We start from the raw sequence: 14,776 nt of genomic DNA on the forward strand, positions 1-14,776 counted from the left end.
TGATATTCTAAATAAAAGTATAGATACTGCATGATTATTAACAGTACACAGACTTGTGGAAATCTGAACTGTTTTGAAATGTTTAGTTTAATAAATATCGCAGTAATTTAACAAACGGACTTTGCTGTTCATTTATCATTAGCCTCCAAGTGGCATGGCGATACGTCTGCAGACTCACACTGCTAGAAACTGGGTTTCGATACCGGTGGTGGGCAGAGCACAGATTGTCCATTGTGTAGCTTTATGCTTATATACAAACAAGCAAACATTTATCATTATTCAGCTAACACATGTATTACATACCACATTTGCACCCCCATTGGTACACCGGTATGTCTGCGGATTCACATTTCTAGAAACCGGGTTTTGATACCTGTGGTGGGCAGAGCATAAATATCCCATTGTGTAGCTTTGTACTTAACTATAAACATACTACATTTGCATCTTATTCTTTTTTAACTTTAACTTAATGAGATTAAATGTTCCTGAATTTGTTTCACTGTAAAAGTTTATCAATAGTTTATTTTATTTGAGATTTGTTATTCGTTTTCAATTCTCGTGTTGATGATCAGGCATTGACAGTAGGTGTTCTATTTTTATAACCAAAATATATTGACCTAGATAATTACAATATATCATTTTAATTTTTTTCCCCCGCTGGTACAACCCTAAGTCTACAGATTTACAACGCTAAAATCAGAGGTTCGATTCCCTTCCGTGGACTCAGCAAATAGCCTGATGTGGCTTTGCAATAAAAAATAAACGTTTTAACTTCTACCTATTAAGTTATAAAAAAACAAGGAAATTGCTTGAAGCGAGATTTAAAAATTAAAGAAAGATAAGGTTATTTTTTGTGATTCTAAATTTACGAATTTTGGTTTCAGTTTTGAGTGTATGTCTGTAATTTGACTGCGTTAATGTAGATAAATAGTCCGTTTGTATATTAAATACACACTTCCTCTAACGAACAGTTTGTCTTTCGTTGATATACCATGATAATATACTAATATAATGAAAATTTCAGTCTCTAACAGTAGCTACTAGATTTTATTTAAAATGAGTTATAATAAACATATGTAGAACTTGTTTAATATGTAAGTGTGTGTGTACATAAACAATTCCCAAAACTCCTAAGTTTTTCTAGTAAGAAGCACTTAAAATAAACGAGGTATAATAAACAGAAAATTATATTGCTTAATTTATTAAAAGTATAATGTTGCACTTCTACTAACACTTCACACGTCTGTAATGACGAGAAAACCCACTTGTAGAGAAAAATATATATGTAAAAACTCCTCTACATAAAAAAAAATTTTCTCAACCCAAACCAGCCGTTTTTACATATATACTTCACACGTCTGTCTTTGCGTCATTTTATAAATATATAGGTATTAATATACACAAATAACACAAGTGAAAATAGGTTATTACTGATAACACCTTGGTGACAAAATATATTCTTCTGCAGAGCTGTAATTTATTAACTTACACTAATATACATAATAACTGTGGTCAAAACATGACACATGATTATGTACATTTTTACGACTAAATCTTTTTTTTTTTTTTTGCGTAGGACACAGAGGCCTAATATTGCAATTGATATTGTTCTCCTAAAATATAGTATCCGTGTCATGTTTTTTGTTTTAAATATAAAAAGCAGTAATTAATAAATAAAGAATAAGGGCCCAATGCAACAGGTGCAGCCAAGAGAAACTTAGGTACACGTAATCCTGTTTCTCCATTTGTTATCGTTATTTTATTTATACGGGTTGATAACCAATCCTCTGCTTACTGGTGTATCAAGGTAACTCTCCTGTACCCTACAACGTGTCATTTCTGTATTTAATATATGAAGCCAAGTGTCATGTCCCGTAATTCGTACAAAAACTACTCGTGTTATTACGACACAAGTCAATACGTATGTGTTGTCGAATGCAAACTGAAATTGTAATATAGTAAGAATTTTAACACAAACAGTGGCTAGTAGTTACTCGCTGAAAGACAACATAGCAAACACGTACTTACGTTTTATTTCAATCTATTTGTTTGCTATAATGGGCTTGAATTTTAATAAAAAAGTTTATTTAGTACTAATTCTGAGAATGTTATGTATAATTTTACTATGTCTCGTCTCTTTCACTAAAGCCGACAAAGATAAGGTTGTGGATGTTGAAGAACAGGAAAATGACATTAAAGGAGGATCTGAGCAACTGAAAGAAGATATGAGCGTTGAAATATTGAACAAACCAGAGAAGTGCGACAGAATTACTAAAAAAGGAGATTTGCTTACTATACACTACAAGGGAACGTTAGTGGATGGTGAAAACTTCGACTCCAGGTGACACACATAAACTTGTTATTTTTGTGTGTACATAAGTCGTATAAATTAGGGCAGTGTCACATGTCAGTATACAAGTTATTAGTGTCGAATATTGATATGTAAGAAAAACGTGTTGTGTGTCTAAACATAAAAAAGTATACAGCTTTATAAGGTTATTATATTATTTCTATTACTTTTAATTAACCATTAACCCAATACCCTTTTATATGTCTAAAGGTTTACAGTCTTTCAAAACCGACTGTTATACTATTGTTATTAAATGTTATTATGTTTGATTGTAATTTTAAAACAAACAAACAAACAACTAATTAATTTACTATATACGATGATTTTCAATCACCTGATTCTACAAAATAATAGATAGGTATCAACAAGTAAACCTGTTTCTTACTAACAAACTATGAAAGAAGTTAATGGCAAAAATAGAAAAAGTCGTAGAACGTCAAATCCGTATTGACGAATCTGAGGTAGTTTTATTAGGTCACATGATGTTTCTCACTTGTTTTCATTTAAGTTGTGAACTTGAATATCGTATCCCTAAAAACTTCTGATGAACTTCGCTTAACACTTCATTTTCTGACAATGTCGCACTTGTAGTCGTTGTTATGAGCTGTTTAATGCTGGCAGCTGTAATACTAAATTGTGAATTCAAAACAGCGACCGACTAACAATAATCAAGTTAGAAATAGAATTCACAATTAAATAAACAAATCCAACTCGCTACTGGACCATAAACAATATTTTGAATCTGTTCAAAACACACCAAAGAAAAAAAAATGTTTGGAATCAATCTCTAGGTTTTAATACTTGTGCAAAATGAAGAAGTGAAAAATTGGGTTAAACTGTATAGAGGTAGTCAGCTGTGTTTTGTTTATTCTCCCCACACTCGTTTTGGTGGAGGAGTGCCAGATGCTAATTTGCATGCTTAAATGTAGCTGAGCTATGTGATATACACATTGGAATTAGGTGGAAGTTTGAAAGCTAGTGTTAAGCGAATATTTATGCACAAGAGAACAATCAAATGGATAGTAGCTGTAACTGTGAGAGAGATAAGTAATCATATGGGAACAATAACTTTCGATGACAATAAAGAAAATGTTTGTTATACCACCAAGAAGTGAAATATTTATACCTAGATATACAAAATGCAATTTTAATAGTGATTGAGGCTTAGTAGAATCAACGTTTGTCCTCACGTATAACTGGTAGTACATGTGAATCCTATGAACAAGGATGCCATCATTAAGAAAAAACACATTGAAACTTGAGCCAAATCCAGATGGAACATCAAAAATGTGAAGCTGTCCAAGTACTAATTTCATATCAAGTAATAGAAGTTGCCACCTCAGAAAAAGGATGTAGGAAGTCTAATATTTAATATAATTCCTTACACAATAAGAGTTTACTACTTTATATAGAGGCATTATGAGAGTCTTACAACTGATTAATACTATATATTATATGAACCGCTTATTCAATACCAATATATCTTCTTTAGTGGCCCTCATGACTTAGACTAGAAAAGTAAAAGGCATAAGGGTGCAACCCCAATACATCGGTTGGCCAGATGAATCCAAATTGTTCAACAGGTTGAAGCCTACAAAGAAACAGAAGCCATAAAAAAATAAGGAATAATATAAGAGAATATTGCTTTACCTTTCATTGTATTCAAACATGTCTCCTTTGTACATAATATTTTAAAATGATACATTCAAAGTGTAATAAATCAGGTTGATTATCAACCTATGTAATAAACTTAGCATGATAATGTTTATGTTTCATATTTTGTACTTCTTAATTTGAAAAATAAATATTTAAAAAAATCTTAGTCTTCATTCGTGTATGTTGCATGATGCATCTGAACTTAAATTTTCAGGATTTTCTAATTTAAAAAAAGAGACCACTTTAGTTTCCAACCAATTAGAAACAGAAACTATACATAATTACAAACAAGAATTAAAATTTGAACCCACAAACTTCTTTATTTACTGAGAGATCAATACATTTCTCAAACCTGTCAGAGAATCCCTTCCATTTCTCTCTGACTTTTGAGATTGCCTGCTAATTAAGTTTACCTGACTGATGAACATGTTTATAACAAATAGAAAAAAAAAACATATTATATTATAAGTAAATCTTAGAAGTTATTTTTTCTTCTGTAAACTGTTAGTCAGAGGAATTGTTTGGTTTGTGGTGATCATATTTTGCTGTTCCAAATGCTAAAACAATTTTAAACCTTTTTATAGTTGACTTAGAAAGCTATTTAAATTATGGTAATTTGGGAAATTCTGTGTTTGTGATGATATATCTTTTATGTTCTAAATGTATATTTGAAAGTTATATGAATAAACATAAAATTTCACAAACCAACACAGCCCAGGATTACTTTGCACAGTGGAATTTGCTATACTTACAAGATGACTTATGTTAAAAATGGGAAGATACAAGCAACCAGAAATAACTGTGTCTGATACTTTCACAGTTATTACAATTAGAAGTACTCTATCACCTTCTCAATCTTATATTAGTGGAACGTACAAGCATTAGGAAAACACTGGAAAAGATAATGCTTATATTGTGTTGGTTGACAATATATCTGTGAATATTGGTGTAAATCGTGTAAACTGTGTAGTGAGCAAAGTGGGCCACAAAGAAAACTGCATCAGTATTATATTTTATTCTATCTTATTACCATGGATGGAATCACTTGTAGATTTCTTCAGCCATCAACCCTAAAGAGCAATCCCCCAATAAAAAGAAAGCAAGTATTGATAAACAACAAAAAAACATTTTGTCTTTGTACCATAAGCCACAGAAAAGAATACAACTAGAGACTAAACAATTTAAAAAACATAACTAAGTAAAGAAAAGAAAAACATTTATCAGAATTTTTGTTGTACTTTGTTTCACGTATTTATTTACTGATTGTAATGTCTGTTTAAGCATAAATGCTAATTTCTTATTTTTAACAATGGAAATTCAAGTAGAATGTAGTTATTTTCTTTTGTTTTTTAAAAAGATTGTTCAAGTAATTCCACAATCCATGGAGGAGACATTGATTTTATTTTTCTTTTAAATTTAGATATTAGTTTTAATGCCAATCGAAATGATGCTTATAAACATGATGGGCGTTTAGTTCAATGTCTGGAATCATGAAAATATATTTTCCTAATTTAATGTTGGAAACAATTTTGAAGGGCAAAGTATTCCAGAGTTTGATAATATTGATATTCTTTTGAATATTTCTTAGTTTTTTGAAAAATAGTAGAAGCTTATATAATAATAAAGAAAAGTGATGTTATTGGAATCTAGTGAATGATTTTAAAAAGAGGTTATATAATGTATTCCTTGATGATTTCTTTTATTTGTTAACTTAGCTCATAGACTATCAGATTAGTAAAATGTTAGTCTCATTTAAAAAACTAAGCATGCTAATGATGTACAAGAATGTACTTGTACAAGAATAATAAGAGTTAAACATGCTTTTTCCTATGTTTTAGCTACTACCAGAAAGAACCATTTCAATTCCATTTAGGAATTGGTCAGGTGATTCGAGGCTGGGACATTGGCCTGACAGAGATGTGTATTGGTGAAAAGAGAAGATTAACAATTCCGAGTAATCTGGCCTATGGTGAAAGTGGAGCAGGTGTGATTTTTATTTTATTGTATATGTAAATTACCTCGTATGTCTAAAATATTTGTGTAGATTTTCTAAATTAATTTCTAGATGTAGAATAATTGTTTTTTTAAAGTAGTGTATGTGCAAAGTTATATTTTTGTGATAGATTTTAATCATTTTATACACCTAAAAGTTGGTAATACAAGTTTATCAATTCATCCTAATAGCTGAAGACAACATTGACCTGGTTATTCTTCTTTTACTAATACCAATATTGATATGTGATGACTTCTCTTACATAGTCACCCATTCTTCACTAATATAAGCATTATGTGTAATGATATCCTAACCTAATCATCCACTCTTTACTAATAATAGCATAATATGTGATAATTACTGTGACCTACTCATGCACCATGCTAGTTTTATGTCTATTGGTTACTCCAGCCTAGTCATCCTCCATTTACAGATGCTATATGATACCTTAAATCAACCTGTTTGACTATGCAATCTTAATCATAAAATGTTTTGTATTAAAATGTAAGTCATTTAAAAACTGACATCTTGACTATATCTGTAACCACAATTTTATTATCTAGGTATTGCTATATATGATTTCCATCAAGGTTTTAATGGTCTGTTGCATGTAATAATACATCTTTTAATCACTGAAGATGCTCATCTCTTATTTTTACAGTATGAATGCTAAAAGTGATTGTATCTATGCTGGTACAATTCCTTTATAGCAAGAAGTTAGAGTAACATATATCATAAACCTGAGTATTTGGGCAGAATTAAATTTGTATGTTTTCTTCAACTCCATTCCAGTAATAAAATATTTTATTGAAAAATAATTGTCAGTTTGGGTATACTTTGAAGTAGAGCATGCATGTTAATGGAATGGTGATAAGTAGGCCTATCATATGTTTTTCACCTGTTTTAGTAATATTAAGATTTTTACATAAAAGTTTTGTTTTAACTTCTATGCTGTAATGAAAACAACACGTGGTCCAGAAAGTGGTCAAGAGTACTTTGTTCTGGTTGCTTCATTTCTTTGTTTACTGTAGTAAGTGATGTTTTTCAGGCTAAGGGGATACTGTGATAATATATATCATCTGAAATTGGCACTGCAGTATTCTTTGCTGGCCAAGTACAATGTTGACTAAGTATAACAGCCATCTAATGCTGTGGAGGAACAAGAGTTCTGTTGACTGGGCAAAAAAGTGTGTTTACCTGTTGAATTAATGTGCACTTTCTTCAAACAGTTACTATTAAAATATTTTCAGGTTAATACTTCTATCAAGAAAAACCTGTTTTAGTTTTGTGGAAATTAATCCTAAGGAAGAGAAAGCTGTGAAGCTCAACAGCCTAATAAAAACAACTGTTATTTTGTTTGTATAAATATCACTCTGTGTTTTCCATTTATTTGTTCAAGTTTATTTAGACTTGTTATTTTACACTGAGCTATCTATTACAAAACACACCTGTTATTTCTTAATCAAATCTCCTGTTATTTGTGTCTGCCTACCTGATACTTACTTGGAAATCTATTTTTACCTAAAATACCCTAAGTAGGTAGGAACGGGAAATTTTGGTGCTTTCCAAAATGATAATGCACGTAATGGCCCTTGCTTGATCTCTCCACTGTAAAGAGTTTACAGGAACAATTCTTTCTAATGAAAATAACATTTTTTGAATGTAGAAGTACTTTTGACTGAGAAGTTTATGAGTGGTCACAGACAGTTGTGTGTGAGAGATTTCAACTCTAGTAATTTTTCATAGATACAGGACTTTCAACAACACTGTGAAGGTCCATGGCATTTTTTAGACTTTAACTTGATTCAGAGAGATTTGCTTGTGTATAGTATACCCAGACCACTCAAACAGGTGGTATGCTTGAAGATCAGTCTTGGTGGAAGGGAACTGCAAAAAATGATGAAAGATTTAGCACCATGTGAGCTTTCAAGCTGTATGGGGAGGTCTCTAATGAACTCCAAGGCCTCTACCAGTCACAGAATAACAGCTCTGCTTAAAATTTCATACCTCTAGATGTATGTAATGATCTAATAGTTCATTTGGAAGATGCACTTTTCTTTACCATAAAAGTAGTTCTGGAATTTCTAGGTGGCAAATATGATAGCCAGATTCTTCTTCAATCACAAAAAAGTTATTTTCATTACTCAACAGCTTTTTACCAATATGGAAAACAATCCATCTTCATGATCTTGCAGATGTACTGCTCTAATTTCAATGTATGATGGATCAGCTTAAAATATCACAATTTATTTAAGTCTGGCATTCTAAGGATTGGCAAACTTCCAGACTTGTTCTTAAACTTCTGGAATGCCATCTGTAGTGGTTAGTCTAACTTTGCCTTGTTAGATTTGGCCTTTCTTGGTTTGTAAGTGGTGCAGCAACTTCAGCATAGTTGAGATGAACTTCCTATAGTATTTTGCTAATCTCAGGAAGGATCTGACATTCTGGTTAAGGTAGTGCACTTCTTCTTCTTCCATACCTATTGTTGGTAACTCACCTTGAATCCAACAAAGTCCAGTACAGAATAGCCAATATAGCACTTGAACTGTCTGCTGTTCACACCTGCTGCTCTCACTTATCTGAACAGTTCTCTTGTGCAACATTTTCCTCATCATGCAGTTGATTAACTCAAACAGTATATTTTTGAACTGACAGCATCCATCTGATATCACAAAAGCTGTCTTATCTTTAGATTCTCTCTCTATCAGGATTTGCCAATAATCTTCACTTGACTCTGTTTAGTTTCCCCATGATAGCCTGTGGGTTGACCATAGGTTTAGAGTCAAACTCTGTCACAAGGTTCAGCTTCTGAAAATCTATGCAGAAGTAGTTTGAGCTATCCCTCTTCCTCATGATTACTGCTGGTGAAGAGTAGGCTGAATGTGAAGGCTCCATTGATTGTGGCTTCTAACTTTGCTTTGACTTCTTATTTGATCAGGTCTCTCATAGCAGAGGGCATTTGGTAGGACTTTGCCTTGACTGGATTTCTCATTCTTGAATTTCACAAAGTCCATCTTGTCTGGTCTATCTTTGAAGACATCTGTGTACTAGCACAATAGATCTTGTAGCTCTTTCTTCTGCTTATAAGTCAGTTTTTCACTGATGTTGACATCTTATCTCCACCCTATGGATTTAGGTCTAGTAGATTTTCACTTTCTATGACAAAGCTCCTGTCTTCTGGTTTTCCATTTATTATAGCCACATCTGTAATATCCATCTATGCTTAACTGCTGCATCCATTAGGTCTTTCTTCCTTCTGACGTATAGCTTCAGCAGATTTGTGTGGTAAATTTTGGTTTCATAGTCAACTACTGGCAGCGTATATTAGTGCCCTTGTTGGCTGCAGGTACCAGTTGTCCAATCAAGTCCATAGATACTCTGCTGAAAGACTCTTTTGTGAGTCATTTCACCAAGCAGCATCTTCCCTCTAGGTTCTTGCTTTTGGCAGATATCATATGACCTGCATAATCTAGTCACATATAAGATAACTGGACATTGGAAGTTGCTAGTAATTCTATCTGTTGTCTTTTTCACTCCTAGGTGTCCTCCCATAATTAACTCTGGAATCAAGTTTATTTCAAGAGTCTGGTATTTGTTGATACTATGATCTGTTTATCTTCTCCAGTGGAACTGCATTGATAGATATGGTACAGTACTTCCTTCTAGTTCCCTATTCTGTAGGTCCCCTTTCCTTGATCTTGTGCTGAGCTTTCTTTCAGGCACTGTAAAAAAGTTTCTGTAGTCAAGGGTCATTCTTTTGTGCTTTATCCAGTTTTTGTACACATTCATTTTGGATGTTACCCTTCACTGAGACTCACAGAGGCTTGAACTTGCTTGCTTTTCTTCTTTTGAGCTCTAATTGGTAACTACAGATACCTCTTCAGTCTTCTCTCTGTTTGGTTCCTTTAACCTTCTACTACCTGATATACTGTTGATACACAAAGTGATAAATGGGTGTCTTTATACATATAGCTTCAAGGTCTCCCACAAAATGTGGAATGTCTCATCTTTATTCTTGCGATAAAAACCTTTATCACTGTCCTGTCAACCAGCATCCACAGATGTACCTTGCCCATTATCTGGTCATCAGATGGTTTTCACTGCTGCATCCAGTATTCCATAGGACTTTCATAGTCTTCATCTAATGGCAAGTTGTGGTTGATTGGCACCTCTCAATGTTTGTCACTGGCACTGTTGACCTGTTTGCTATCTTGAGCTGACTATCAACCATGTACTGAACACTCAAATACTAAATAAACAAACATAAACAAACGCAAAATTAAAGAAGCCTTACTTGTACAACAACTTAAACCCAAAATAAAGGAATGCCTTAATACCTATATTAATATAATAAAATAAATAAATTATATATTCAAACATCTATCACCGCCCTCTACATTCCAACACTCAGTTACACAACCCCTTCCAAACATATGGTCAGCTTCCGGTCAGTTACCTCTTTCTTTGTGAACCTGACGATGACCAAAGAAGGTCGAAACGTTGTTCGCTCTTCTATGTAAAATATTTTCTCAACCCAAACGAGCCGTTTTTGCATATATATTTCTCTACAAGTGGGTTTTCTTGATATCACTGATCATGTACTGTTTAATCATGGTGTTAGCTCTATCTTATCTTCTTGTAGTGAACCTGACAAATTGTCTTAATTCTGTTTCTTCTGGCAGTAACACCCATGGTAACATTCACATTTTTCTTGTTTCTTGCCAGCACCATTTTTGTGGGTAGCTCCAGCTGATTTATGTTGAGATTTCTGTTGCTACTCATTGGTGACAGACTTGCACTCACTCACAATGTGCTCCATTTTATAGCATCTCTTTTTCCCTTTTACCTGTTGACTTCTTGCCACCACTGGCTGGTTATTCTTGAACATTCAAATTATTCTTCCTCCACGGGCTTTCATATACTGTCTTGACAGCTTAATCATCTCATTCACATTTTTCTGTGTTGCATGCTATCATGAACTGTTTGCATATTAGTAGATCTGCCAGTCCTTTTCAAATTGTATTTACACTTGGCCACCTCAATCTGTCTTGTGAAGTATCCATTAGACATGCCACAAATTGAAATAAAACTTCTCCAGTGTCAGGTTTGAGTTCTCTGAAATTCCAGCAAAAGCCTCTTTTGGTAAATTCATAGCAGTTCAGCCAGGCCATTTTTAACTTGGCCTTGGAGTTCATGGCATCTCCTTACGTCATACCTATATACACTTGTAGGCCTTTACCTGTGAGAAGAAATTGTCTAAGTGCCTTTGTCCCACTTCTGACTTTGCAAAAATCTTTCATACCACTCCAAGAAAACATTCAAGCCATCTTTCTGTTCATCAAGTTTAGGCAGCTTAGGTTGACTGACCCCATTATCTTTATTGGGTCCTCTGTCGTTATCTTGGTGAAATTGTGTCCATATTTTCTCTCTGTTTTCCTTTTTTTGGCTTGTGTTTCATGCTCATTTTCTTCTTTCAGTTTTTTCTTTCTTCTCTGCTGCCTTTTCTCTCTAGGTCTTGTTGTTGTTTATCAAACTCTTTTAGATTGCCATCCTTGTACTCAAACCTTTCTTTATCCACTTGTGAAAGTGATTATATAGTGTAGTTGTGATCTATACATTTTTCCCAATAATACAACTGTATGTGTACATTTCCTCTTTGCTGTAGTTGTTTACATCCTCTTCTACTGCCATTCTCCACTGTAGATTTTGGCTAAAATCCAGCCTTACAAAACCTGAGAAGTTTGAAATCTTGTTTAAAAATGTGAATAATAGGAAGCTTAACATCTGTTACTCTCGTTTGTTAGTTAGAATTTTAGTTTATAATCTGACACTATTCAATCATTTACTATTATTATTCTAGGAACAAGTATTCCTCCTGATGCGACACTCATATTCGAGACAGAACTGCTTAATATTGAGGATGGACCTCCACCTGTTAATCTTTTCAAGGAAATAGATTCAAATGAAGATAGTCAATTGTCTCGAGAAGAAGTAAGTTAAGTGCATAATGATAATTTAAAATAACCTGTTTGTTTGTATGGAAATGGGTAACTCTGACAGAATAAACATGACCATTGTGATTTTAAACACTAGCTGGCTTTTAATTTATGTGCAAGTATATGAATAACAGTTGCAAAAGTGATTAACTTACAAGTAGAAGCTGGAAAACTGGCAATATCATCAGTTAATATTTGATAACATGAATGTGAAGTCAATACCTTGGTACTGACAGCACTTTAAAAATGAAAACCAGTAAAAATGTTATGTAGATTTTAAATTTAGCTAAGAAGATGCAGTAAATTAAATAGTTTTGAAGGATGAATTTTTATATGCATGTTAAATCTGACAGTCATAGATATAGTAACAAAATTACAATTTTGTTCACACTTCTCATAGCTTGTGGAGTATATAACCAAACAGATTCCTGAAACTGATGCTGCTGAACTGGAGGATGATATTGAGCAGAAGAAGTTAATTGATGAAATATTTGAGCATGAAGATAAAAATAAGGATGGTTTGATTTCTCATGAAGAATTTAGTGGTCCAAAACATGATGAACTATAAATAGTTATTCTACAGTTGTTTATTATTTATGATTTTATACTAAAAATATCAAACATCTTGCGTATTACCAGTTAATAATTTGAGCTGAAGGTCCACTGCAGTAGAATGAGATGAAATTGTAATATTGAAGTGTCAATAAAATTTACAATTATCTTTTACTATGATATATTTCATTTTAAAAGCTATAATTTTCCTTTACTGAAAATGTATTTTTGATAAGTGTGTGTGTTTTTTATAGCAAAGCCACATTGAACTATCTGCCAAGTCCACCAATGGGAATTAAACCCCTGATACTAGCATTGTAAATATGTAGACTTAATGCTGTACTAGAGGGGACTTCTAATAGATACTCACCTCTCACACAAGATTAGCTCTTCTTATTCATTGCTGCCATCAATATGCAAACATTTGCTTTACATATGTCACAAGCCTTATGCTCCTCCTCTTATTGGAATTAGTATATTCCAACGTGTCTATCACGCAAATCATACATCATCCATTGTCCAATAGTAGCAAAGCATGCTTATGTGATATATGTGACTCTCTGTACACTCCTCTACTGCACCTTTACTTCAAAGTTTGGCAGAAGGTGTGAGCACTAGAGAAGTGGGGAGGAAGTGTGAGAGGGGATAAGCACCCAACATAACCACATTAAAAAAAAAAACTTCTGATACCTATCTCCGCTCACAAGATTAGTTATAATTCCACATTGAGAAGGAGAAGAGGCAATGTGAGGAAATAACAGAAGTACCCCTGAAAGAGTATGAAGGATGAGCATGAGAGGAAGTGATCCAAAGATCAGAGAAGGATAACCATGCCAATTCTGAGCCAGGTATACTCTTCTCCCATGTATGTGATTTGTAGAACCCAAAGGAGGAAATTGCGAGGTGCAGAACAGTTAGGATGATCAGACCATACTCGGCAAGTAAACTACATCAAAACCTCCTTCTATAGGGTACTGATATCCAACCAAGTAATCAGAGATTAAGACCCAGTCAAATTACTGGGGACTACACAAAGATCAATGCCCTGCAGCAATTCAGGACTGGCTATCTGGCATCAAGAGGATTTACCTTGCTTGCTTCACTTAAATTCAACACTTCATCTGTTGTCCACAAAAAGGTAAGATGAGGACTTCCAGTCAGAAGGGGGGAACTGCATTTGTGAAAAATCAACTCCACTTGGTATGAAATGTGTAACAGGAGGCCACATAAATCAGTGAGGTAATGGATCAACTCAACTGTATATATAAATTAATAGTAGGAGGCCATGTCAATTATTTCAGTGATGGATCAATTCCTGAGTATTGTAAATGGTATAAAGAGTCCACATTATCTTGCAAAGTGACAGATTAACTCCATTGGTTGTGAATATTGTTGAATGTGTAAAGAGATAACGAGGCCATGCCATCCAGTAAGATGACTGATCAACTTCTATGATTGTGTAAATAGTTTTAGGAGACCACATCCACGTTGCATCTACATCAGCAGGACACCTACACCCTACTCTTAACTGAATGGTTACAGTAAACGTTTTTGTAGAAACCACACAGGAGATTGCCTCCATAGTTAAACACCCCAGCAACTTGGAACTGGAAAGTGATAAGGACTCCCATATTCCACTCAAATAAGGAAGGTGAGAGTTTGTTGGAGAGTCCAGAGGAATGTCATAATTTTAGACAATGCAATGGGTGGCCACAAAACCCTTTTTGAAAAGCAGACCATATTGAGTTATTCACTTTAAGCATGGCAGGGATGATAGAGTGCAAGCCTACATGGCTTACAGTACAAATTTGAAATGAAAGAATACCTTGTTTGGCACTACTTACCACATAGTTGGAATCTTGTGATAAAATGGAAGAAAGAGTGGCCACTAAAAAAAGAGGGGAATGAACAAAAATTGCCAGTCAAAGTCACTTTGAAATCTGGAGCATGGTCACTAGTAGAAGATAAAACACCAATGTGGACAAAAGTGTGATGTGATGAAGATAATTGGAAAAATGTGCTGGGTATGGTCCACCTGACAGCATGGAGAATCTCCTCCAATGGACAATAAAACTGAGAAGTGAGGGAAGGCATGAGAAGACAGAGTGGGTGGGAGGAAACATGGAATAAAGTATGGGATGAAGAAAGTAGAAAGCAATGGACCAAATAAATCAGAAAGAGTTGATACATAAGGGAGAAGAAAAAAGATCACAAAGGATTTCCAGGGAA

At 33.8% G+C, this 14,776-nt stretch overlaps 1 protein-coding gene across 1 annotated transcript; it reads left to right on the top strand.

Moving 5' to 3' along the window:
• The first annotated feature begins 1,836 nt into the window (after positions 1-1,836).
• On the top strand, positions 1,837-12,721 carry LOC143222231 (uncharacterized). The gene is made up of 4 exons (XM_076448449.1): positions 1,837-2,341; positions 5,845-5,990; positions 11,860-11,990; positions 12,396-12,721. The coding sequence occupies exons 1-4, from the start codon at positions 2,058-2,060 to the stop codon at positions 12,561-12,563; spliced, it is 729 nt and encodes a 242-aa protein (XP_076304564.1). The 5' UTR covers positions 1,837-2,057; the 3' UTR covers positions 12,564-12,721.
• Positions 12,722-14,776: the final 2,055 nt, after the last annotated feature.

This window comes from Tachypleus tridentatus, chromosome 8, assembly GCF_004210375.1.
Source record: "Tachypleus tridentatus isolate NWPU-2018 chromosome 8, ASM421037v1, whole genome shotgun sequence".
Classification (NCBI taxonomy): Eukaryota; Metazoa; Arthropoda; class Merostomata; order Xiphosura; family Limulidae; genus Tachypleus; species Tachypleus tridentatus.